Source organism: Trypanosoma grayi (genome assembly GCF_000691245.1).
Source record: "Trypanosoma grayi strain ANR4 Tgr_248_V1, whole genome shotgun sequence".
Classification (NCBI taxonomy): Eukaryota; Euglenozoa; class Kinetoplastea; order Trypanosomatida; family Trypanosomatidae; genus Trypanosoma; species Trypanosoma grayi.
Genome location: NW_008825867.1, coordinates 1 through 21142, shown reverse-complemented (window position 1 = coordinate 21142; position 21142 = coordinate 1). Strand labels below are relative to the sequence as shown.

The 21142-nt window shown below is 55.1% G+C and overlaps 8 protein-coding genes across 8 annotated transcripts; all 8 read left to right on the top strand.

Moving 5' to 3' along the window:
• Window positions 1–696: 696 nt before the first annotated feature.
• Window positions 697–2418, top strand: DQ04_02481070 (hypothetical protein; the record flags this gene model as incomplete). The annotated part of the gene is made up of 1 exon (XM_009311929.1): window positions 697–2418. One exon carries the CDS (start codon window positions 697–699, stop codon window positions 2416–2418), a length of 1722 nt encoding a protein of 573 aa, XP_009310204.1.
• A 571-nt stretch (window positions 2419–2989) lies between these two features.
• Window positions 2990–5539, top strand: DQ04_02481060 (hypothetical protein; the record flags this gene model as incomplete). The annotated part of the gene is made up of 1 exon (XM_009311928.1): window positions 2990–5539. The coding sequence occupies one exon, from the start codon at window positions 2990–2992 to the stop codon at window positions 5537–5539; it is 2550 nt and encodes an 849-aa protein (XP_009310203.1).
• Window positions 5540–5915: 376 nt separating this feature from the next.
• On the top strand, window positions 5916–10721 carry DQ04_02481050 (hypothetical protein; the record flags this gene model as incomplete). Its single annotated transcript, XM_009311927.1, has 1 exon — window positions 5916–10721. One exon carries the CDS (start codon window positions 5916–5918, stop codon window positions 10719–10721), a length of 4806 nt encoding a protein of 1601 aa, XP_009310202.1.
• A 1115-nt stretch (window positions 10722–11836) lies between these two features.
• DQ04_02481040 (putative leucine-rich repeat protein (LRRP)) lies at window positions 11837–13231 on the top strand (the record flags this gene model as incomplete). Its single annotated transcript, XM_009311926.1, has 1 exon — window positions 11837–13231. The coding sequence occupies one exon, from the start codon at window positions 11837–11839 to the stop codon at window positions 13229–13231; it is 1395 nt and encodes a 464-aa protein (XP_009310201.1).
• Window positions 13232–13552: 321 nt separating this feature from the next.
• DQ04_02481030 (DNA polymerase sigma-like protein) lies at window positions 13553–14899 on the top strand (the record flags this gene model as incomplete). The annotated part of the gene is made up of 1 exon (XM_009311925.1): window positions 13553–14899. One exon carries the CDS (start codon window positions 13553–13555, stop codon window positions 14897–14899), a length of 1347 nt encoding a protein of 448 aa, XP_009310200.1.
• Window positions 14900–15328: 429 nt separating this feature from the next.
• DQ04_02481020 (cytoplasmic protein) lies at window positions 15329–16318 on the top strand (the record flags this gene model as incomplete). Its single annotated transcript, XM_009311924.1, has 1 exon — window positions 15329–16318. One exon carries the CDS (start codon window positions 15329–15331, stop codon window positions 16316–16318), a length of 990 nt encoding a protein of 329 aa, XP_009310199.1.
• A 190-nt stretch (window positions 16319–16508) lies between these two features.
• DQ04_02481010 (hypothetical protein) lies at window positions 16509–19328 on the top strand (the record flags this gene model as incomplete). The annotated part of the gene is made up of 1 exon (XM_009311923.1): window positions 16509–19328. The coding sequence occupies one exon, from the start codon at window positions 16509–16511 to the stop codon at window positions 19326–19328; it is 2820 nt and encodes a 939-aa protein (XP_009310198.1).
• Window positions 19329–19677: 349 nt separating this feature from the next.
• Window positions 19678–21075, top strand: DQ04_02481000 (hypothetical protein; the record flags this gene model as incomplete). Its single annotated transcript, XM_009311922.1, has 1 exon — window positions 19678–21075. One exon carries the CDS (start codon window positions 19678–19680, stop codon window positions 21073–21075), a length of 1398 nt encoding a protein of 465 aa, XP_009310197.1.
• Between the last annotated feature and the right edge of the window lie 67 nt (window positions 21076–21142).

Here is a 21142-nt window from a genome sequence, read left to right as displayed (position 1 = left end):
AGAAAGGCGCCGGTCGCCACGACACTCGAGCCCGCCTCGGCGGCGTAGCAGGCGGCGCTCGAGCTCCTACTCGAAACGGAGTTCGTCGTCGTCGTCGTCGTCGTCGTCGTCATCGGCAGCATCGCGTCGTCGGCGGCGGCGGCGTTCCCCATCGAGTTCGACGAGCCGCGGCCGCAGCCGCTCACCAAGCTGGGGGGCGTAACGTAACGGGATGCGTGGGAGGGAGAGGGAGACTTGACGGCGCTGAGGAAACAAAGGGCCCTCTGTGTCCTCTGAGCGAAGGGTGTGGTCGCTTCGGGGCTGTTTTCACTCTCGTTATGTGGAGTGGATGCTGGTGTTTATTCTCCTTTGTTTTCTTTTCTTTTCTCGTTTTTTTGCTTCGTTTTTTTTTTTTTTTTTTACAANTTTTTTTTGTGTTACAATTTGCACAAAAGAAAAAGAGTTCCGGCTGCCCGGGGCGTGTATCGTTATAGCAATAGCGACAAGGGGGAGAGCCAACGGTGGGGTTCGCTCCACGCATCCAATCCACGTAGTAGCAACAAGAAGAACGGGGCCCAATAACTCAATAGAGAGTATAGAGAAAGTTGCTGCCTTCGTTGTTTTGTTTTATTTTCCGACTGGATTTATCCTCGGAGGAGGGGACAGGTGAAAAACAACAAAAAAAAAGAAAGTACGCGTCCGTGAGGGACCGGAGGGATGAGCAGTTTCAACGACACTTCCGGGTACTCGGGCAACAGCTCCACTCTGGACGACGCGCAGACGGGGGACGGTAGTCGGTTGGAGGACCAAACGTCCCCCTCACCGTCGCGCATCAGCGGGTCAGAGATCGACCGCCGCACAGCCTCCTTCACAGACGAGGAGGCAACATTCTATGAGGATGAATACACGAGCGGATATGATACTAGAACATACGACACCCGCACATACGATACGCGCACCCATGATGACTCATCGTTTCCGCAGTCACCGCGTTCCGATGAGCTAAGTTCAACGTTTGCGAGCTTTTACCTGGAGAGTGACGCCGCTCGAAAAGTCAAGTCGACTATTTCCTTCCTACGTAAACCACTACTTTTCTTTTCCTTTGCGTTGCCCGGCACCGGTGGGATTGGTGCTATGTGCCGTGTGGTTCATGCTGTCACTGTAGCTGCAGCCCAGCGCCGTGCGACGGAGAGGCCGGCTGCATTAAACAACCTGCGCGCTTTGCCGGATGGATATACGGACATGCCCGCATGGATGAAGCAGGCCCGACTTGCGTTGCCCTCCTTTGTAGAAACCGCCGTTAAGAAGGTGCTTCGTTCCAGCGGTGTTCCTTCACTTGCTGACCTGCAGAGGGAGCGGTGGCGAGGTGCAATGGAGGGCTTGAAGCGTGCGGGGGAGGAGATCATTTCCCAAGCCACTTATGTGACTTCAGGGCCGATGGTACCACTTGTGGTGTTTCTTCCACTTTTTTCGGTCGCTGTCATTACTGTGGCTCGTCGCGTAGTTGCTCAGCAGCATGCTCTTCACCAGGAGGAGGAGGAGGTGGAGGAGCTGGGATTATACGAAGACGAAGGCATGGAGCATATCCCGCCTCAAGGGAGCTTAGATGCCTCACGCATCCCAGATGAGAGTGAGATTATGCCTGATAAGGTTCCAGTGAAAGACATGAGTAACAACATTGAGGATTATTATGATAACGACAAGACAGGTGCTACGGGGAACAGCCACTCGGTGAGACCCATAATGGGCGCACTCCATAAGGCTCATTCGAGCGTCCAGGCACCGTCGGAGAGCCATACCAATCCGCACACTATGTCCACATCACGGGATTTATCGCCCATTTCTTCAGTGCACGAGGAGGCGTTTAAGCATGTGTTGCCGCACCATGCCGATGCCGCTGCGTCCGTGGCTCTGTCAATGGATGAAGCCCTCCCACGTGGCATCAGTAGCGCCCCGTACGCCCTAAAGGGTGACGCTGTGGCCGCGCTAGTGGGGAGCCCCAGTGCAAAGGAGGTGGATGTGCTGCTTGTGGCGGCTGCCAGGTACAACTGTAGGCGTCTGATTCTTCCGGACTCACTACCGGAGTCTGCGTTGGCGTCTATGGCGCCGTCATTATCTATAGAGCGAGTGGCTGATGTGATGGAATACATCATGGATGTAGAGGAGCCCCGTGGGTTGACCACCATTGGTGTTTTTCTCCGCCCTATCACGGATGATGCTGTGGAACTTTCTCTTTTCACACATCCAAGTGCGGCGGTGTATGTGTTTGTGCCCGCGACAGGATCTGACGAGAATCTTGTGGCCCACCTAGTTGACAGACGCATTTACGTTTCATCCTCTTTGGAGGAGCCGATCCCTGCCAATGCATGCTTCTACGATCGCTCCGTTAAGGAGAGAAGCGGCGTCGTTGTGGGCAACGGCAACGTCGCACATCAGTAGGCAAGCAGGGTATCCTACATAGAGACTTAGTCCACTTCAGAAACATAGAAAGCGGAGGGGGCCAGTGGAAGAGAGAGAGAGAGAGAAAGAAAGAGTTTTTGGTTTCGTGTGCGGTTATTCGGGCTGTGCATTTTGACCAAATCGTATCAAGAGGTTTCTCTGCACTTCTGTGTGTTGTTTTTGTTGTTCGTTGTCGCCTCTGTTTCATTGAGTCCTCTCTGTCCCCGATGTGTATTTCGATTTTTCTTTTTGTATTGGCTTGTACCTGACACACACAGACACGCACCAAACAAAAAGAATTCACCTGTCTTCTTTGCGTTTCTTTCTGCCTTCCGTCTTTGTTGTTGCCTCGCGTAGACGAGACGCACCTGTACAAGGAGAGCGTGCACGTAGGCTCCATAGAGGTGTGTGTGTCTGCGAGGCTGTGCGCTGGATAACGACGAGCCTACACACATACGTACATACATACATACGCATAGACACAGGGAAGACCTGGCTGTGACCTCCTCAGCTTTTGCTCTTCCACTCTTTAATACATATCAACATCATATACACGCCGATATTCTTCCAGATGTTTGAGCCCTTACGCATAGAACGTGTACCGTCGCGCATAAAGACGGAATCCGCTTGTGTGGCTTTTGCGGTGAATTCAGATCCCCATTCTGGGTCTTCCTCCTGGGGCAGCTCCACCGTCACAAGCACGATAGACCTCATCTTTCACAAGGCTGGGAACGAGCTGCTGGAGTTGCCTGTGCCTGGTGCACGTGAGAAGAAAAAGACGCCCCACTTTTTTCGCCTTTCTTGCCCCGATGCATCACATTTGAGCTGTTTCCCCATCTCTCCAGAACATACACTGACCTCCTCATTCAGCGAATGCAGCGTTTTAGATGCAGCGTGTAAGAACAGTGCCGGTGTCGTTGCGCAGCGGCTGCCGACTATTGCACTGTTGCTTCGCACAGGGGATGCGGAAACGAGCTTGCTTGTTCTTCGGCCAACGGTTCATGTGGGGCGAAAGGGAGCCGTTATTCGCTACAGCGCGGCGCTCCACACCACACCCGATGATGTGCGGCATGTCGTGATGAGTCGAGGTGGAGAAGTCGTCTTTCTTATTGGCTCACATGCAACGGAGCATGGCGGTGCGGTGCAGTGCTACACGCTTTGCCTCTTCGGCGAGGGGTCGCAGGCGCGATTTCGATCGCTACCCCTTGCTGCTCCAGCTGCGGCTGTTGCAGGCGGGCGCCAGCGTGTGGTGTGGGCCGCCGCACGGAGGCCGCTGCGTTGTGCCGCTGGCTGCCTTAACGCTGCGGGCGCGGAGCTGACGGTTCTTACCGATCATGCGGTGATGCTTGTTTTCCACGTAGGCATCGATGGCGCGAAGAGTCCCCACGCGGCGTGCATCTGCGCCTCACACCTTGGTCAACGCGAGTTGCGCCCCAACACACGTGAGCCGCTGGGCGTCGTCGAGCGGTGGAGGACAACGGCGCCGTTTGCGCTTGCCGTGGATGCCGCACACGATACACCGACACCTGCGTGGGACAACACGTCGTTTCTGCTGCAATGCTCCTCGGTCGGTGGACCGATTGTGCGTACGAGCCCTAATGGTGCTGTTCTCTGCGTGATTCTGCCGAAGACACATGAAGCGTTTCTGGTCGGGATTGGCTCAAATATCAACACCTGCACCGCTGTGCCTGCGGCTGCTGTTCCGGTCGCCATGCCGTCGAATGTGAGTATCCGCGATGCCATATGGGTTAATGGTCCGGTGTCTGGGTTCCTGCTGCTCGGCGTCACCGATCCTTGCGGCTCGACAGGGCTCTACTTTCTTCCGCTTGGTGGGCATGCAGTGACGCGTGTCCATGTTGAACGGGGACATCTCGCGTGCCTCAACGTGGAGAACGGGGCTCTCTCGTTCTTTTCGCAGGGGGCAGTGCAGGACGTCTTTGGCGCCCCCCGACTGCGTCTCTCAATGCGTTATCTCCGCTGCTGCCGTGAGAGGGAGAATGAGAAGACGGTGTTCGAGGAGGTGAGAACGGGGCTTCTGTCACTGCCGACGATTTCGTCCCTGATGCCGCTTTGCCGCCCATTGGAGGTTCTGCATTTTGTGCGCCATGTCGGGTTGGCGTCATTTGTTTCAGTCCCTCCTGCTGCTGCAGCAGCCAACGTGGAAAACAAGGCGGTTCGCAGGATTCCGTCCCTTCTGAACGCTGATGACAACGACGACAAGAAAAATCTCCAGTTGGCTACGGAGGTGGAGCTGGAGGCGCGCCTTGATCCTTGGCTTCGGGCTGGGGCAGCAGGCGTGGGGTTTCCTTTGCGAGATGCTGTGCATGAAATCGTTCTGAAGTTAGTGGAACACATGCAGTGTGGCCTTTCTGTCAGTGAAATCGGTGACAACAGTGCTGTTGCGTCGCTACTGGCCGTCTTTCAGGGTGTGGCAGATACATTCGCGGCGGTTGAAGTGATGTCTTCTGTGACTCTATTGCGGCACAACCTCTCGGAGATACACGGGCTGTTGGTGGCGTTGCGGCATGCGCTGACGTTGATGGGCCAACGCGGTGCGATATCTGCGTGCTACACGGCAGCGACGTACTTCACACGGCTATGCGGTACCAATATGAGCAAAACTGTTGCTACGGTCGCTGGTAGTGGTGGTGGTGAATCGTGCTGCCCCGAGTGGCGAACTATCATTGCGCCCTTCATTGATGATGCGTTTGCGCTTGTTGTGACGTGTCCGTCTCTGGCGGACGCTCTGCTTCCGTACTGCAGTGCGCCGCTCCGGCACATGATGACCGCTGCGGAGCATGTGGCGCAGCGCGAACGCCGAAAGAAGCAGAGTACTGTTGTCCCATTCCTTACAACGGACCACAACGGCGAAGTGGTGCGCCCTCTAGAGGAAGTCTTGTCGCTTGCGCGTAAGGGTGCTTCAGGGCTGGCAATGCTCTCGGTAGCAGATGTTTGCTGGACAGCGCACCGCCTGTTCTTCCGTGAAGGTGTGGAGGCCACTCGTTCTTTTCTTGGTACGCTTGTGGACAACCACCAGCGCTCCCACGCGGATGTGCAGAGCCTCTGTGCAGAGTACAGCGCGGTAAACAGTGAAGTTGCTCCAGTCTTACACTGCATCTAGTTCTGCCTGACGTGTGGCTGTTGCCATTTCATGCATTATATATATATATATATAAGCTTTTGATTGTTTGGATTCTTGTGTTGTTTTTTTAATTGTTTTTGCGTCACTTCAGAGAGGGAGAGCATTGCTCTTCTCTTGTGCTTCGTGTTCGTTTGTTGTGGAGTATGCTTCGCCCTTGTTCGTTATTCTCTGCTTTGCGTGATATTAGAAACTCACACGGTCACCGCTATCCGGAAAGAAAAGAGGAGACGCACATTTCATATACACTCTGCGCATACACACCAAGGAAACGCTGTGAGTGGCCGCTAGTGAAGGGGGCAGAGAGGGAAGGGAGAGAAGTTACTAAGAGTAGGAAGAAAATCATCTAACACAAACTATGCAGTGCTCATCGACGGAAGGGACCTCCACAAGCGACCGCGAGCTGTCTGCTAATGTGCCTCTGAAGACTGCGAGGACGCACATCCCACGCAGCAGTCCTCTCTGCTCAGTCGTGACACACTGCCCGCAGGCGTGGCGCTGCCTCTCCGTCGGCTGCTTCGACGAGGCCAGCAGACTAAGCCACGCTAACAACGACGTGCTCTGCTGGGTGGCGTCGCTCACTATGTGCGGGGATACGGTGCTGGCGCTCAAGACGGTGGAGGCGTACGTCATCGCCATGTCGGTGGTGGCGCACGAGCGACGATTGCGGCCGGGTGAACTCGATGAACGGCTTGTGCAGCGCGCCACTGAGATCATGGTGAGCTGGCTGAGAAGCCCGAAGGCGGCGACGAAGGTGATCGGTAAGAGCTGGCATGCGGCGGACGAGGAGTGCCGCGCCGCGGTGCTGGACGCGTGTGACGTCGTTGACTGGGATGGGGTACACCGCTGGTTCCTCATTGCGCTCTTCCTGCATGATAAGGAGTACAAGCCGCCAAATGTGACGTGGTTTCGGTACTTCTTTGCGCTCTTCACGGAGGAAAACGCCACCGCGCGTGCTCGCCCAGTGCGGGCGGTGAAGGCGCTGAAGCAGCGGAGGGCGGTTCTGCAGCCACTGACGACCAACGAGGTGGAGGACATCCTTCTTTCGTACTGCACCAAGTTTGACATGGATCTCATCTCCACTATTACGGCGTGGAAGACGCGACATTTCCGCAGCGCCATTTCCTCCGCCACCGCCTTCTTAGGTGTAGAGGATGAGGGGTTCATGATCACAGATATGCACATGCGGATCATGGCGCGCTTCATCCGCTGCATGTGCCTGATTGAAATTGGCGAGCGTACGATGGCAGCCAACGATGCGCTTGAGTTACTTCGGTGCGATGATGAATTTGTTATGACGGTGGGAAGTAGTATTTCAGCGTTTCTTGTTCCAGTTCCACAAGCAGTTGATGTTGTGACATCTTATAAAGGACCTATACCACAACGCCGCTACGCCCATGCACTCTGTGAGTACATTCATGCTTTGACACTCGTTCAGCTGGGCTCGTTAAAGGCTGCAGTGAAAATCATACAATTGGTCATCCCACTTGCTCTCGACCACGACGTGGGTGAATGGCTGCTCGATCTACTCACCATTGCATGTACAGGGCTGGAGGATTCGGCGACAATTCTCAAATACCCATTATCACCACAGCGGCAGCTGTACATCGCCATGTGCCCCGCCTTTTTTGGCGGTTTTGGGCGTGAATGCGCAAAGTTGCACACACACACACCAGCAGGGCGGTTGCTGTACCCCAAAAAACTTCTGACATACGTTTCGCTGCGACAGTCATTGCCGTACTATATGAACCGCACACACTACCAAATCGCTCAACAAAAGTACATTGAGGCGTGGGAGCAGGTTTGTCTTGCGGTCGGCTGCGCGGAGGAGATCGTTGGCTCCGTTGAGTTCGCCTTCACGGAATGCTCTCCATTGTGTGCGTACTATCTTGGTTGCACCGTTGGGGTGGAGGTGCTGCAAAGACTGCTGGAGGTTATGATGACGAGGGAGGCGGTGGCGAATGGGGTCGAAGGCGGCAGCACTGCTGAGATGCTGCAGGAAGAGGGGGATTTGCTTGGTGAAGAGGTTCTGCGCAAGTGCCTGGAGTGGGCACAGCGCATTCGGCAATTCCACCCCAATGCTCGATTAGGGAGTGTGGCATTGTCGCAGTACTTCAACATGTCTCGCAAGGAACAGTTCATCAGCCGTGCTATTTGCCTTGCACGTCGCTACCCGCGCTGCGTGTTGGCGCAAAACTGTCTTACACTTGCGCTTTACGCCAACCACCACATTCCAGAGGCGGTGGATCAGGCAGCAAGGACGCTGGAGACTTTTCCGCACTCCCGTGAGGTTGTTGCCGTGCACCGCAGCATTGCGCAAAAGGACGGTACCTATATTTTCAATTACCGCACTCTTTTTCCGGTTCGCTACGCCCCTGGGTCGCAGCGTGTGTGGACAAAACGGATGATTGTGGTGATGGTGCTGCTGTTCGTGAACACTATCATTTTTTTGGTGACGCTCCTTGTGAACATGTCGAACTGGCTCACGTACCCGGAGTCGATTAAGGAGTTGGCCATTCGTCTGCAACTTCCCTCTGTGTTCCCGCTTCTCTACGCTTTCTTGGTCGTTTTTTACGCCATACTGGCTGGCTTGTCACCGCGTAACCTCACTCGAACAATGATGCAAGATCTTTTCTTCAGTGACACCCGTATGAATCGCTTTCTTTTTGCCTTGCGCGGGATAGCGTTTGTGAATACTTTTAACGCGATGCAGATCACCCTTGCAGGAAACAATTTTCTCTTCGACTCCAATTGGTATACCTTTTTCCTGTATTTGGTCATCGCCTGCGTTTTTGTGCCTTTCACTACACGAGTGTGGTTCCTCCCTTCACTGGACGAGCCGAAGGACGGTGTGTGGACGTGGCTGACGCTCTTTGCAGTGGACACCGCTACAGCGTTTATATTGGTAGTGCCGCACATTATACTTTTTGCGGTTGAGCCAATTATGTTCATTATATTCTTCTTCTTCCAGCCAGTTCGACGGCCTGATGAAGAGAATGTGAGCGGGTATGTTGGAAAGCGGCTACTCCTTCATCAGGAGTATCTCAAAGAGAGCCCCTTTCGCTACACAGCGGGGAGTGGATCGAGGTTCATTCATATACGTCTCATGTCGCTTCTGTACTACAAGACGCATTCTGATCTCACAACAAAGCATCTGGTAAAGTCGCAGCTTGATGAGGACAACTACCGCGTTTTTCCGTTAATTGAGGTCCTTGATTACATCTCAACCGAGCCAGTAGATCAAAACGCCCAGATACGTCCAACACGGAGCCGAGGCGCCAGTGTGGTTTCCTCCACAACCTCCCGTTTTGACGGAACAAACGACCGCGACGGTGGTGACGCTGATGACGATGACGATGACGATGACGATCATGAAGGTGTGAATGGACGGAAACCACTGTTGCGACGTCTCACAGAGGTGGAAACAGACGAGAACAACAACACACACTCCCGTGACTACGGTATCAATAATGATGATGGAAGCGATACAAGCAGAGAGGAGGAGTTGGCAGACTTTTGCCTCGGCTCCACACTTGTCCTCAACCCTGATTCCATGCAGAAGGCGAGGAAGAAGAGGCGGGCGACGGACTTGCTGCGGATGCCATTCGCCGGCTCGCCCACATCCACAATGTGCCGTGAGAGCGACGATGAGAGGAGCAATGGGGTGAATGGCAATCCGAGGGGTGAAGGTATAGGGACGGTGTTCCGCTTTCCAAAGAGGGGGTTCCTCAACATGATTAAATACGGCAACTCAGCGTCGGACCGCAGTGAAGAAAGCGATGCCGACAATGTAGCTGAGACCGACGACAATGGGGCGCTTAAATCAGGCCGAACACCGGTGCGCTCGGAGGCACGCGTGTGCCTCTCCCACCTCACCAGTACACTCCGTGGCGGTGACTCCTCCGCAGCAAGCAATCCATTGGCCACCACTAATACGTCTGTTGACACTACTAAGCCTTTCTCTCGTGCGCGGTTGTGTCTGGAGAATTTGGACCGCGCGGGAAAACATTCCATGGAGCCGTCAGTCCATCCTCCCCGGGGCGGCAAGTCTGGCGCTCCACCGCGGCGTTCAAGGGAGGCCAGAGAATGGCGACATCAGCATGCAAACCCAGACTTCACCCCTGAGTGTGAGGAACCACTGCTCCAAGCCCTTCAGGGGCTTTATTTCGCTCTCATTTCTAATAAGGCAACTGACGTCAGTGCAAGTGCGACTGCTGCATTGCGTGTCAAGAAGGCTGCGGTGGATAGTTGTCTCACGGACCTATTCCTAGAATCGAAAGCAGACCGTCTCGCGCTGGAGAGCGTGAGCTGCAATGAGCTTTGCTGCATGGTTGTGGAGAAGATGGTGAAGGACGGCGACAACGAGTCTAATCCTCTAACTGCAGGAAATGCTACATTGGTGGAGAAACTGCTGCTACGCCTTGATGCAACCCCAATTATCAACACGATTTTGTGCAACGGCCTCCTTGAACACTGTGTACTGAGCGGTTACACGGATATGTTTGCCGTGATTCTGACCCCAGTGTGCGTACAGGACATGGAGTTAATTCACTGGGAAAGCCTCCTGCAAGCATTTAGTTTGGAGTCTGCACCTGGGAAGATAGACTCCTTACGTATTCTTCTAAAGGCGTCTAGACACGCCGTGGCCAAGAACATTCTTCGCGAGATCCAGCCACTCCTCCAGGCTGCAGTACGCTCCACGCTCATATCAGAGGCATCAATGTTGTCGCAGAGTGCGTTGGAGGAGTTCCTGCGGATGATCAAGGGCAGCGAACATTTACACTTAGACTTCTGGCGTGTGGAGGGTGAGGATGGCCAGACAATATTCTCCAAGGCGTGTGCTGTCGGGGCTATTCAGCTTGTCGAAACATTGTGGTCCTTGGGGCTTGTGTCGAACCCCAACCGTGTACAGAGCGACGGGAGCAATGCCCTCATGCAAGCCGTGGTGCACGAGCGCAAAGAGGTGGTTGAGTGGTTCTGCGCGTCCTCAAGCGGCGTGACGCGGGAGAGCTTTCTCTACCGCAATCCGGAACGCCGCCGGGCGGTCGATATTGCCGCCCTCAGCGGCCTGCAGGGAATGCTCAAGGAAGTGATGAACAGGATATCTCAGCTCGACGCGCGTGGACCGCTCAGGAAATCGCCTTCAAAGCCACCACGCGTGTAACATATACAATTGTTTAAATTTAGTGAGAGTGGAGAAGATGGTGGGGATCCGCCTTATTGCTCTTCGCATGATTCTGTGCAGCATCGCTGCTGCACACAACACACAAAATGTGTAGGGAGAGGGTGGTTGAGGTCGTTGATGTGGGGAAAAAAAATTCTCCTACGAGGTGTTGTTGTTGGTGGTGGTGGTGGTGGAAAAGTTCTTTTTTGGCATGCATCTGCACGTGTTATTAATCCTTGGTTCCGAATACTCGGGGCACGGACACCAATACGATGCGACAGTATGCCATCATTGGGTGTCTCTCTTTCCCTTGTTTGAGTCGTCGTTTAAGGCTTCCTTGTTTTCTATCTTCGTATGATCCTTGATATGATGTAAATCATAAATAATGGTGTTGTGTGTACCTTCTTTCTCCTAAACTTGCGTTTGTGGGGGGGGGTCTGTCGATACACAAAAAANGGGGGGCGGTGAGGGGGCGTTCAAGCGAGACTTGTTCGCCTATGGAATACCCGTTGAGCACGACTGCTTACTCTCTCCCCAGCGTGCAGTTTTCCGTTTAGTTGGTTTCTTCTGGAAGCGTAACTACCCCCTTGCTGGAGGGTACTTGCATATATACATGGGTGGGGGTGCAATGTTGTGTCGCCGATCTCTAGTTCAACGGTGGGTGTGCTTGGACGCGCATCTTGTGTTAGCCGCGGTGCCGTTTTTAGCTTCTTCCTTTGAAGAGTTTCGTGTGTGTTTGCCTTATTGGTCGTCGACCCGATGCTACCCACTCTGTCTTGCAGTGTCACTGCATGCATTCCCCGTGTTTCCCCTCTTGGGACCTTTTTTTTTTTGATATCTGAGAGATGACGGTGGGTTGCCAGCCTCTCGCTTTCCCCTTCTCTCCCTCCCTCTCTCTTTTTGTTGGACTGCTTTGTGCTGTTGTGTCTGTGTGTGTGTGTGTGCTCGGGTGTGTCTGACCTCTGCTCGGCTGCCCTTTCTCCCTCGTTCTTTCACAAGTGTGCTCCGCATTGCCCGTGCAGTACACGAAGAGGGACTCCCACGACACACTCTTCATTGTGAGCTGACGAGAAACACAATCACACAGACAGACACAGACACATACAGTGCCATCTATGACACAGCACAGCACCAACGGCCTGACAGTAGGCGGTGGCAGCAACACCAATGGCGGCGGCGGTGGTGGTGGCGGCGGCGACGACGGTCTCCAGGCGGGCCGTGCACGTGTGGGAAACGGCAGCACAGAGGATCTTAAGATCGAGGTCGCGTGGACGCGCATGACGCCCGACATGTGCGACAACATTTGCCGCACCATTCTTGACCGCGAGGCGGAGGTGCCGGTGCGGGTGGTGGATCTCATCGACAACCAACTGGGCCCTGAGCAGACACAGAAAATTGCGTCGGTGCTCGAGTCTTCCGCCGTGCGTGACGTGCTGCTGCGGTACAATGACATAGGCAAGGAGGGATGCAACGCGCTGGCGAGTGTTGTGAACGTCTCCACGAAACTACAGCTGCTTGATATTCGCGGTAACGGCCTCTCCGCGGGGTGTGTGCGCAATCTGATAAAGTCCATCTCCATGTCCACGGCACTGACGCGGCTGGGGCTTAGCTCAAACAAGATTGGCGAGGAGGGCGCAGCTCTGCTGTACAAAGGGCTCGAGAAGAATGCATACCTCACGGCACTCGACGTCTCGCTCAACGAGATTGGTCCAAAGGGCGCTGTGAGCATCGCGAAACTACTCGCACTCCCCGCATCACCGCTGAAGAGCCTGCTGGTGTACGGAAATCACCTTGGATGCGCCGGTGTCGTGGCGATTGCGGGGGCGATGCGGCAGAACCGGTGCCTGACGGAGTTAACACTCGGCAACAACAATGCCACCGACGCGGCCACCGCAGAGCTGGCTGATATGCTGCGTGAAAACGCCACACTGGAGTACTTGGACCTTCGCCTCAACACCCTTACCGCGGTGGGCGTGCGCAACCTCGCACGTGATGGTCTGGCACACAATACCTTCCTGCTGTCGCTCTGCCTATCGGGCAACCCGATCGGCAGCGTTGGTGGCGACGAGATCGCCAAGACGCTTATCATGCACCAGAACGGCGGTCTTACTCGGCTCGATCTCAGTTCCTGTGAACTTGGGCCCACGGGTTGTATGCGCATCGCCAACCTTATCTCCGCGACCACCACACTCAACGAGGTGAACCTGAGTGACAATAAGCTCGATGACGAGGCTGCTGTCGTTCTCTCGAGGAGTATTGTCAACAGTATCTCCATCTCGATGTTGGACCTGTCCTCCAACGATATTGGGGAATGGGGGGCAAGTAATCTGATCGACGCAACACAGCTTAACTCCCGCATGTCGTCACTGGTCCTCCAGGGGAACAACATCAACCGTGTGGTGCAGAAGAAAATTGATACACTGCTTGATGAACGCCTCTCCCGTAACCGTGTTCAGCATCAGCAGGCCACTCTCCACTATCAACAGCAGGTGATAAAACAAATTGCATGATCGTGGCAGTGGAAGCGGCGCCCATTGGGCAAGGACTGTCTGTCTCACTGGCCGGATATGTAAACTGTAGTGAGCTTGAGGCCAGAAATGCAATGTGAGAATACACGTGTGTGTGTGTGTTTTTTTTTTTGTGTTTCCTTTTGCTGTGGTAAATACCACAGTTGTATCACCTTTCTCTGTTGGTTAATCTTCCTTTTCCTTCGTTTCATTTCTCTTGTCATCTATCTAACTTCACGGAACACACGGACCTTCTTTTGTTCGCGTAAGACTCTTAGGGGTGGGGGGCGGAGGAGGTTAGTTGGTTTTCATTCTAGTGGGAAAATGACACTCACGAAAAACTCACGAGACGCGCGGCGAAGCAAACTGAAGGAGGAGGTCGCTTCAACGATAGAGGTGGCCGCCATGTCGTCTTGCCCACGCAATCGAAAGCGCTCTCACGATTCCACGATTCATGAGTGTGCGAAGATGCGGCGCGAGGAGGACGGTGGCGACGGGCGTGCGAAGAAGAGAGCACAGCATGAAAAGCACAGATCACCGGTGCCACAGGAGCGACCGGCAAACCGCGACGGGACTGAGAGCGACACACTTCCTCTGGAAACCGTATTGATCGCCTTTTTGAAGGCCATTACGCCAAGTATGAGCGAGCGCGAGCAGACTCGGCGGGTGCTGCATGACGTGAGCCGCTCTCTTACTGGCGTGGGCCTCCGTGTGGATGTCTTTGGGAGTTGGTGCACGGGCCTCTGCATTCCGAGCAGCGACATAGACTTTGTCGCGTCTCCAACGGCGCCTGCTGCCGGGTCGAGCAGCAATACGGCCAGTGGCAGGGGTTCCGTGTTCCAGCGCCTTCTGTTGAGTTTTGCCGATGAATCCATACCGAAGCGGGAACGCCGTGGCTATTATTCCGGTGCACTGCGTCAGGTTGCGAACAGCCTTCGCTCCTTCGGCGCCTTTCACAGCCTCATACTGATACCACATGCCAAGGTACCCATTGTGAAGGCCGTCCACCGCAATGGACAGAAGATCGACGTCTCCTTCCATAAGGACGGCCTTCTGACCTCGCAGTTTCTCTGTGAGGAGTTCAAGAAGCCACAGTTCCGCCTTGCACGTGGTCTCATCATTTTAGTGAAGGCGCTCGTGGCGAACTGGCGGCTTGACGACCCGAGCCGCGGTGGTCTTGGCTCATTCCCCATAGCGGTGCTGGTGCTGTGGTTCCTCCACTCCGAAGTGACGCCGCGTTACCCGCCTGAGTGCAGTAACAGCTATGCGGTGTGCCTCGTTGGTCTCCTCAAGTACTACGGGACGCAGTTCGATTCCAAACGAACTGGCATCGACTACGCCAGGAAGTGCACCATTAATAAGGCTCCTTCGTCAGAGTTGTGCATTATGAACCCGGTGTATCCGCATACTAACTGCGCCGTCGCAGCGACGCTCTTTGCCTCAAATGTGGTGCCCAGGTTTCGTGAGATGTACGAGCGGTTTTCAAAACTCCTGGATTACACCGCTAGCAAGTTAAGTGTGGAACGTGTGGTGGCGCATGCGTTTGGTCGCTCTATCAATGCTGTAGGCGGAAGCAGTCTGCTGCGGCAAGCAAACGTGACGACGGATACAAACCAGCACCGCTGGGAAACGCAGACTCACTTATACGCTGGAGATCCCCTTGGTCTTTGATGGGGAATTGCTGAGGGAACAAGAAGAAAAGGGTGCAAGAATTGAGTATGACTGTGGTGCACACGCCAGTTGCGACATGCGGTGCTTCACTGTGCTAGAGCTGCGGTGTGCCTCATCGTGTTCTCGTCTATTGTAAATGCGACGTAATAAGTGAGGGAGAGTTACGCATTCTTTTGCAGGCCCTTCCTGGTCCTTCCTAACGATAGTCGTCCAATGACGCAGAGTGTCGGTCACTCCTGGCGCTGAGCACCCCCTACTGGTTGCACCGCGTATGTCACTTCTTCCCTTCTTTCCCCTCTTCTACACCGACTAGTACCAAAACGCCGACATCCCCTCCTCCTCTCCTCCCACCAGCACACACACACACACAGACACAGACACAAACGATAGCCCCCCCTCCAAAAAAAAAAAAAAGGGATCTGCAGCGGCATGTTCGGCGAGCTGGTGTGTGGGCCTCCCGGAAGTGGGAAGACGACCTACTGCGAGGGGAAACGGCAGTTCCTTAGTGTCTATGACCCAACACGGCCTGTTGCCCTTGTCAACCTCGACCCGGCCAACGAGGACGTGTTCCCGTACCCGTGCGATGTGGATGTACGTGAGCTGATCTCTCACGCGCGCGTCATGGCGGAAGAGGGGCTTGGCCCCAACGGCAGCTATGTGTTCTGCGCGTCCGTGATGGAGCGGAACATAGACTGGATCATCACCAAAATTGAGGAGGCAATTGAGCGGCGCCTGCGCGATGTGGCTGGGGCAACGACAGCAACTACGTCGTCTACAGCAGTAGCTGCATCATCTTGTTGCCGCGCACCCTACCTCATTGTGGACTGCCCGGGACAGGTGGAGTTCTACATCGGTTCGACCGTGATGCACGCTCTCTTCAAGGCACTGCAGAAGAAGCTCTGTTGTTCGCTCTGCACTGTTCACCTCGTGGATGCCGGCGTCGCCACGCGTGACGTTGCGACCTATGTGTCGAGCTGCCTGCTGAGCATCACCACTATGATTGACCACGAGCTTCCGCACGTCAATGTCATGAGCAAGTGGGACACGCTCTCGGCGGAGGACGTGGAGGAGGGGGAGGTGTACCTGCGTGCCTCACAATTCATGGCGGAGGACTTCGACCGCCTGTGGAAGAAGCAGCTGCGACGGCGGCGCCGTGACCACCGCAGAGCGCAGCAGTACCCCACTGGCTCGGCAAGCAGCCCCCGCGTGGACCCACAGCGGGCGGCAAGGGATGATGCGGAGGTGGAGGCGATTGACCTCCAGAAGGACGGTGGGCAACTGTACCACTACAGCAAGGCTGTTATGGACGTTGTGGATGGGTATGGACTGGTGGGGTTTCAGCAGCTCGACGTGCAGTCGGAGGACATGATGCTGCGGCTCACCCAGCAGATTGATGAAGCGGTTGGAAACTTTGTCTAAGGTGTTGCTTTTGTGTGGCTGACTGGTTGGTTGTGCATATATATAAAAAAAATATTTATATATCTGTGTGTGTGTCTTGTGGTGAATTAATTAAATCATAAACGCACAAGTGATTGATGTGCTTTAATTTTTTTTTTTCATCTTATTCTCCTCTCTTGTTGTGTTGCCTTCCAGTGCAATAGCGGAGACGATGGACAACCTGCTGGAGATCCTTCGCACAACTACTGACAATGAGCAACGCAAACGGGCAACGGCACAGCTGCGTCAAGCGCAGGAGAGCAACCCGGAGGCATTTCTCATGTGCACGTGGGAGGGCGTCTCCTCTTCAACGGTAGCAGCAGAGGTGCGTTTCTTTCTTGCTAGTGCTGTGGTAGAGTTCGTTGAGCAGTCATGGCGCAATGTTGTTCCCAAGAAATTGCAGCATGAAATGATTGACCGCTACTTGCAGGTGCTGCTGCGCGAGAAGCTTCCGTCGCTGTCGTTGGCGCGGAAAGTTGCACTGGTGCTCAGCGTCATGGTGAAGCGATGCGATGTAAAGGCGATGCCAGGTGAATTGCCGGCGCCGATGGAACGTTCAGCCTCAATGCTGGCTGATGCGGCTGTGCAAGCTGCGGGGTGCATGACGCCCACCTCGATGGATTTCGCGACGCAATGTCTTCTTGCACTCCATGTGTTCCTTAAGGAGGCCCGGCGAAAGCGCATTGGCGGCGTGTTCCCGAAGTTGTGTCTCTTACTCGTCCCAGTGATGTCCACTCTGTTTGCATCGAGTGCCGCTTGGGACCACGTGGAGTGCTACCTTCCCTTGTTGTACTTGCTGAAGTGCGCCCTGCGTGTGTTCGGCTTTGGCGTATTTGAGCCGAGCTTCTACCCGTACCTGCTTGACATCACATGGCGTCTCGCACAAGCGGTTACGGCGCCTGGGCAGCAGCAGCAGCAGCTGCAGTACCGCCAACGGTTGCTGGAGTACGCGGTGAAGGTGCAGGCAAAGATGGTTGCCGTTTTCCCTTCACGTCTGCAGGAACTCTCTCTCGCCTTCTTTGTGGCGCAGGAGGGCGCCGCTGAGCGTGATATGTCGTTGTTCACTCTCCTCGACGCGATTATTGCGAGTCCGCTGGAGGCGGTTGCGACGGAAAAAATGGTGTGCCGCTCCATGCGCCTCTTCACAACGTTACTGGCCGTAGAGGACGCTGACCCCTTCACTGCGACCTGCCTCACGGCCCTGGCGAACTCGCCGCAGTTGCACCGTCTACTGGAGCGTGTGATTATGCTTCTAGCCGATGACACAGGCGCCGCGACACTTCGTGAGTGGGACGTCGATGCGGAGCGGTATGCTGCGGAGTTCGATGTGGACATGGACGACGAAAACAGCGTGACGTGCTGCGCGGAGGAGCTGCTGCTTGCCCTGACAGGCTCCACTGTGTGCGCTGCGAGGAGTCTGGAGGTGGCGTGGCAGATCGTCAATGCCTTTCTCACTGCCGGCGACATGGCGCATGTCACGGCGGGGTTGCATGCGATCGGTACATGCTACTACACCATGTCCGTTGGCCAGGACCCGGCGAGCTACCTTAGCTTCCTGACGGGAAAGCTCCTTCCGCTCATTGGTGCCGCTGCCCATACGTCGCCGTTTGTTGTGCGGCGCGTGGTATGGATTGTGGGGATGTGGTGTGAGTCCGTGCAGGATCCGTCCATGCGTCGCGAAGTGCACGCCGCATTTGCGTCACTCATGGCGCCGACGACGTGCACCGTCGTGCTTTTGACCACGCTACGTGCCATTGGCAATTTCATTAACGACGTGAGCTTCACCCGCGAGGAGGTCACACCGGCGTACGTACATGATGTGCTGCTGACAATTCAGCGCACCCTCCCACTGCTGCACACCCCGTCTGCTGTGAAGGGACTCTCCGGCCTCGTGCACAGTATGATTGAGCACGGCGTCCTTGACGTTGGTAGTGGCGAAATGCTGCTTGACGTGCTACTCCCCGCTGTCTACCGCATTATCAGCGAGACTCAGGCGGCTGTCAGTGCGACTGGCGACGACGAAGTCGCGGAAGTTGACGCCGGATCGTTGGGGATGCTGCTGGAGTGCGTGGGTAGCTGTGCAGGCATCACTCCACCAGATCTGGAGGACCGTGTGTGGTCTTTGTTTGCTGCTGTTGTGGTTCCGTGCACGGTGCCCGGTGGTAAGCTGACGTTGTGGGCAGAGGACTACGCATGGGAGCTGTTGCTGACGATGTGCCGTGCCGCCCGCACGTGGACACCTGCCAAACGTGACGCGCTTGCCTGGTGCTTCGAGAATATGATGCGCGACACGGCACTCCTGCATCTCGTGGTGAGGTGCGCATACACACTGTTGCTATTGTGCCCTCAGCCAGCGGAGATACTTGATGCACAGTTGGCCGACCACGCAGTGACCGTGCTGACACAGACACCCTCTGCCGAGCTTTCCTTGGCATACTTCGCACTGTTAGGGGTGATGGTGCGGCTTGGCGACGCGACTCTGCGGTGCCATCTGCTCAAGACTGCGCTTCAGCAACTCCTTTCGGCAGACTCTGTGCAGTCAGACACATACAGCGTGCGTCTTGGAGTCCTCGTCGCGTGGTGCCTCCCACCGCACTGCAATGACAGCGCATTGGAGGCGTTGGGCGGAGGTATCATGCAGCACCCTAACGGTGCCTCTTTTGCGGAGCGTGTCGTGCTGCTTCTTGATGTATCGCCAAGCTATCTGGTCACGGAAAAGCTGCTTACTCTACTGCGGCTGCTGCGTGAGCGACTGCCGCAGTTGCTCAATGTGGAGGATGCGCGGATGGTGCAGTGTGCCATTGAAGAGTCAGCACCGGAACAAAGGCAACAACAGCAGTTAGAGGCACCACGTGAGGAAGACGATCTTGATGGGACAAGACGTAGTTCGGCCGAAATGCTCCTTGAACTTTTTGGTGACGAACAACTTCTGGGCAGCTCTCCGCATGTACTTCGCCTCACGTCAGTGTTTGGCGTGCCTTCAAGCTCGTAGTCCCTTGCTTCGTGGTTGGTTTGGTGTGTTGAATAGGTCGCTTAAGAACCCGAATGAAACATGTGTTGGTGCCTCGCTTCTCTCTCACTCTCCCTCACGCACGCACATACACATACACAATTCGTGTCTGTGTGTGTGTGTGTGTGTGTGTTGGTGTGGTTAATGTGGCGGCATAGACCCAGCATGTGCTCCTTGCATGGGGCCTCTCTCTCTCTCTCTCTCTTTGTGCCCCCGTTGCATATTCTTTACAATTGTTCTGCAATTTCCACAAGCACGCATACACATTCACACGCAGGTCAGGAAGTTTTTTCTTTTTTAACTCGGAAGTTCACGGAAGGCATTTCTGAAAATGTCCAAGGCAGGAGAAGGTGGGAACACCAGTCTAGCAAGGGTCGGGAGTGTCGCAAGCGCTACCAGGCCCATCAGCGGCCTCTCCTTCCTGGACGAGAGCAAGCTGCACCCCGACTTCCGCCGGCTGAAGGGCAATCAGATGTACTTTGTCGACCGCTGTGTCTACTTTGAGCGCAATGGCATGAGCGGCGAGAATCGCATCATCGCCCTCACTCCAACGGCCTTCTTTGTTCTTGATTTCAATGGTACAATGGACCGCGGGACAGCGTACGAGCAGGTCGGGGATATTTATCAGAAGAAGGCCAAGGGGAAGCTGCTCTCTTTTATTGCGAGCGAGAACCACCTCCTACTGAAAGTCCCCTCAGAGATTGATTGCCACGTCTGCTTCCTCAACCCGGGCACACTGCATAAGTGCACGGAGGTGCTCCAGAGGGTACTGGGGGCGCAGCGCGGCGTCGCCGTCGCAGTGAAGGATGTCCCGCCCGAGAAGGGCATTGAGTTCTACTGCAACGACAAGCGGCCGGAGGGCTACTACACCTTACGCGAGGTGGCGGAGGTTATGCGGCAGCGCAGCATCCTCGAGACGTACATCAGCGAGGGCCAGAGACAGGTGATGGCATTGCTGCAGGAGATCGAGGTCGCCAAACAGCAGGTCGCTTCCCGAGAGGAGGAGGTGGAGGCACTTAAAAAGAAGGGCATTGACGAAAAGTCGATACGCCGTCGCAAGGCGAGTGTAGAGGAGAAGCAGATGCAGCTCCACCAGAAGGTGTCGGCGAAACAAGAGGAAAATGAGCGCGTCCTGGAACGTGTTCGGACGCTGAAGGACGATCTTGAAGCCGCTCGCAACAACATGGGGGCACTAGTGGAGGAAGGCATCGCAGCGGTGATGGCGAAGGTGAGCAAACAGGACGATGAGACTGTTGCGCTGCGCCGGCGCGTCCAGCAGAAGGAGCGGGTCGCCGCTGAAGAAGAGATCATGAAGTACAAACGGGAGCTGTTTGCCGCGCACGGTGGTGGTAACGCCGCGACAAGGGCTCTGGAGGCGAAAGTCAGTACCGCCTTTGCGGAACTTGAGAAGGAGCTAGAGGAGGTGTTTCGCCTCGAAAAGTTTATCACCACAGTGAATGGGGAGATACGAGTGCACAGCGACCAAATCGCTTCGCTGAATAGCGAGAAACAAGGACTCATAAACGCACGTGAAAAGAAGGCTGTGCCCTCTCCAACCAAACCTGCGCCTGGAAACGGTCTAGACGAGCTGGACGACTTGTTACTCGCCGCGCCTGTTAACAACCTTCTTAACTCCCCTCCTCTCCCTCCTTCTGCTGCTGCTTCTGCAGTGACGGCGGCATCAGGGGATCCGTTGAGTGCTGCGCTGTTGGAAGAGGACCTACTGTGAACGCTTGCCCCTCCCAGAGGGTGGTGCTTCCCTGCTTCTATTATTAAAGATATATATATATATATAT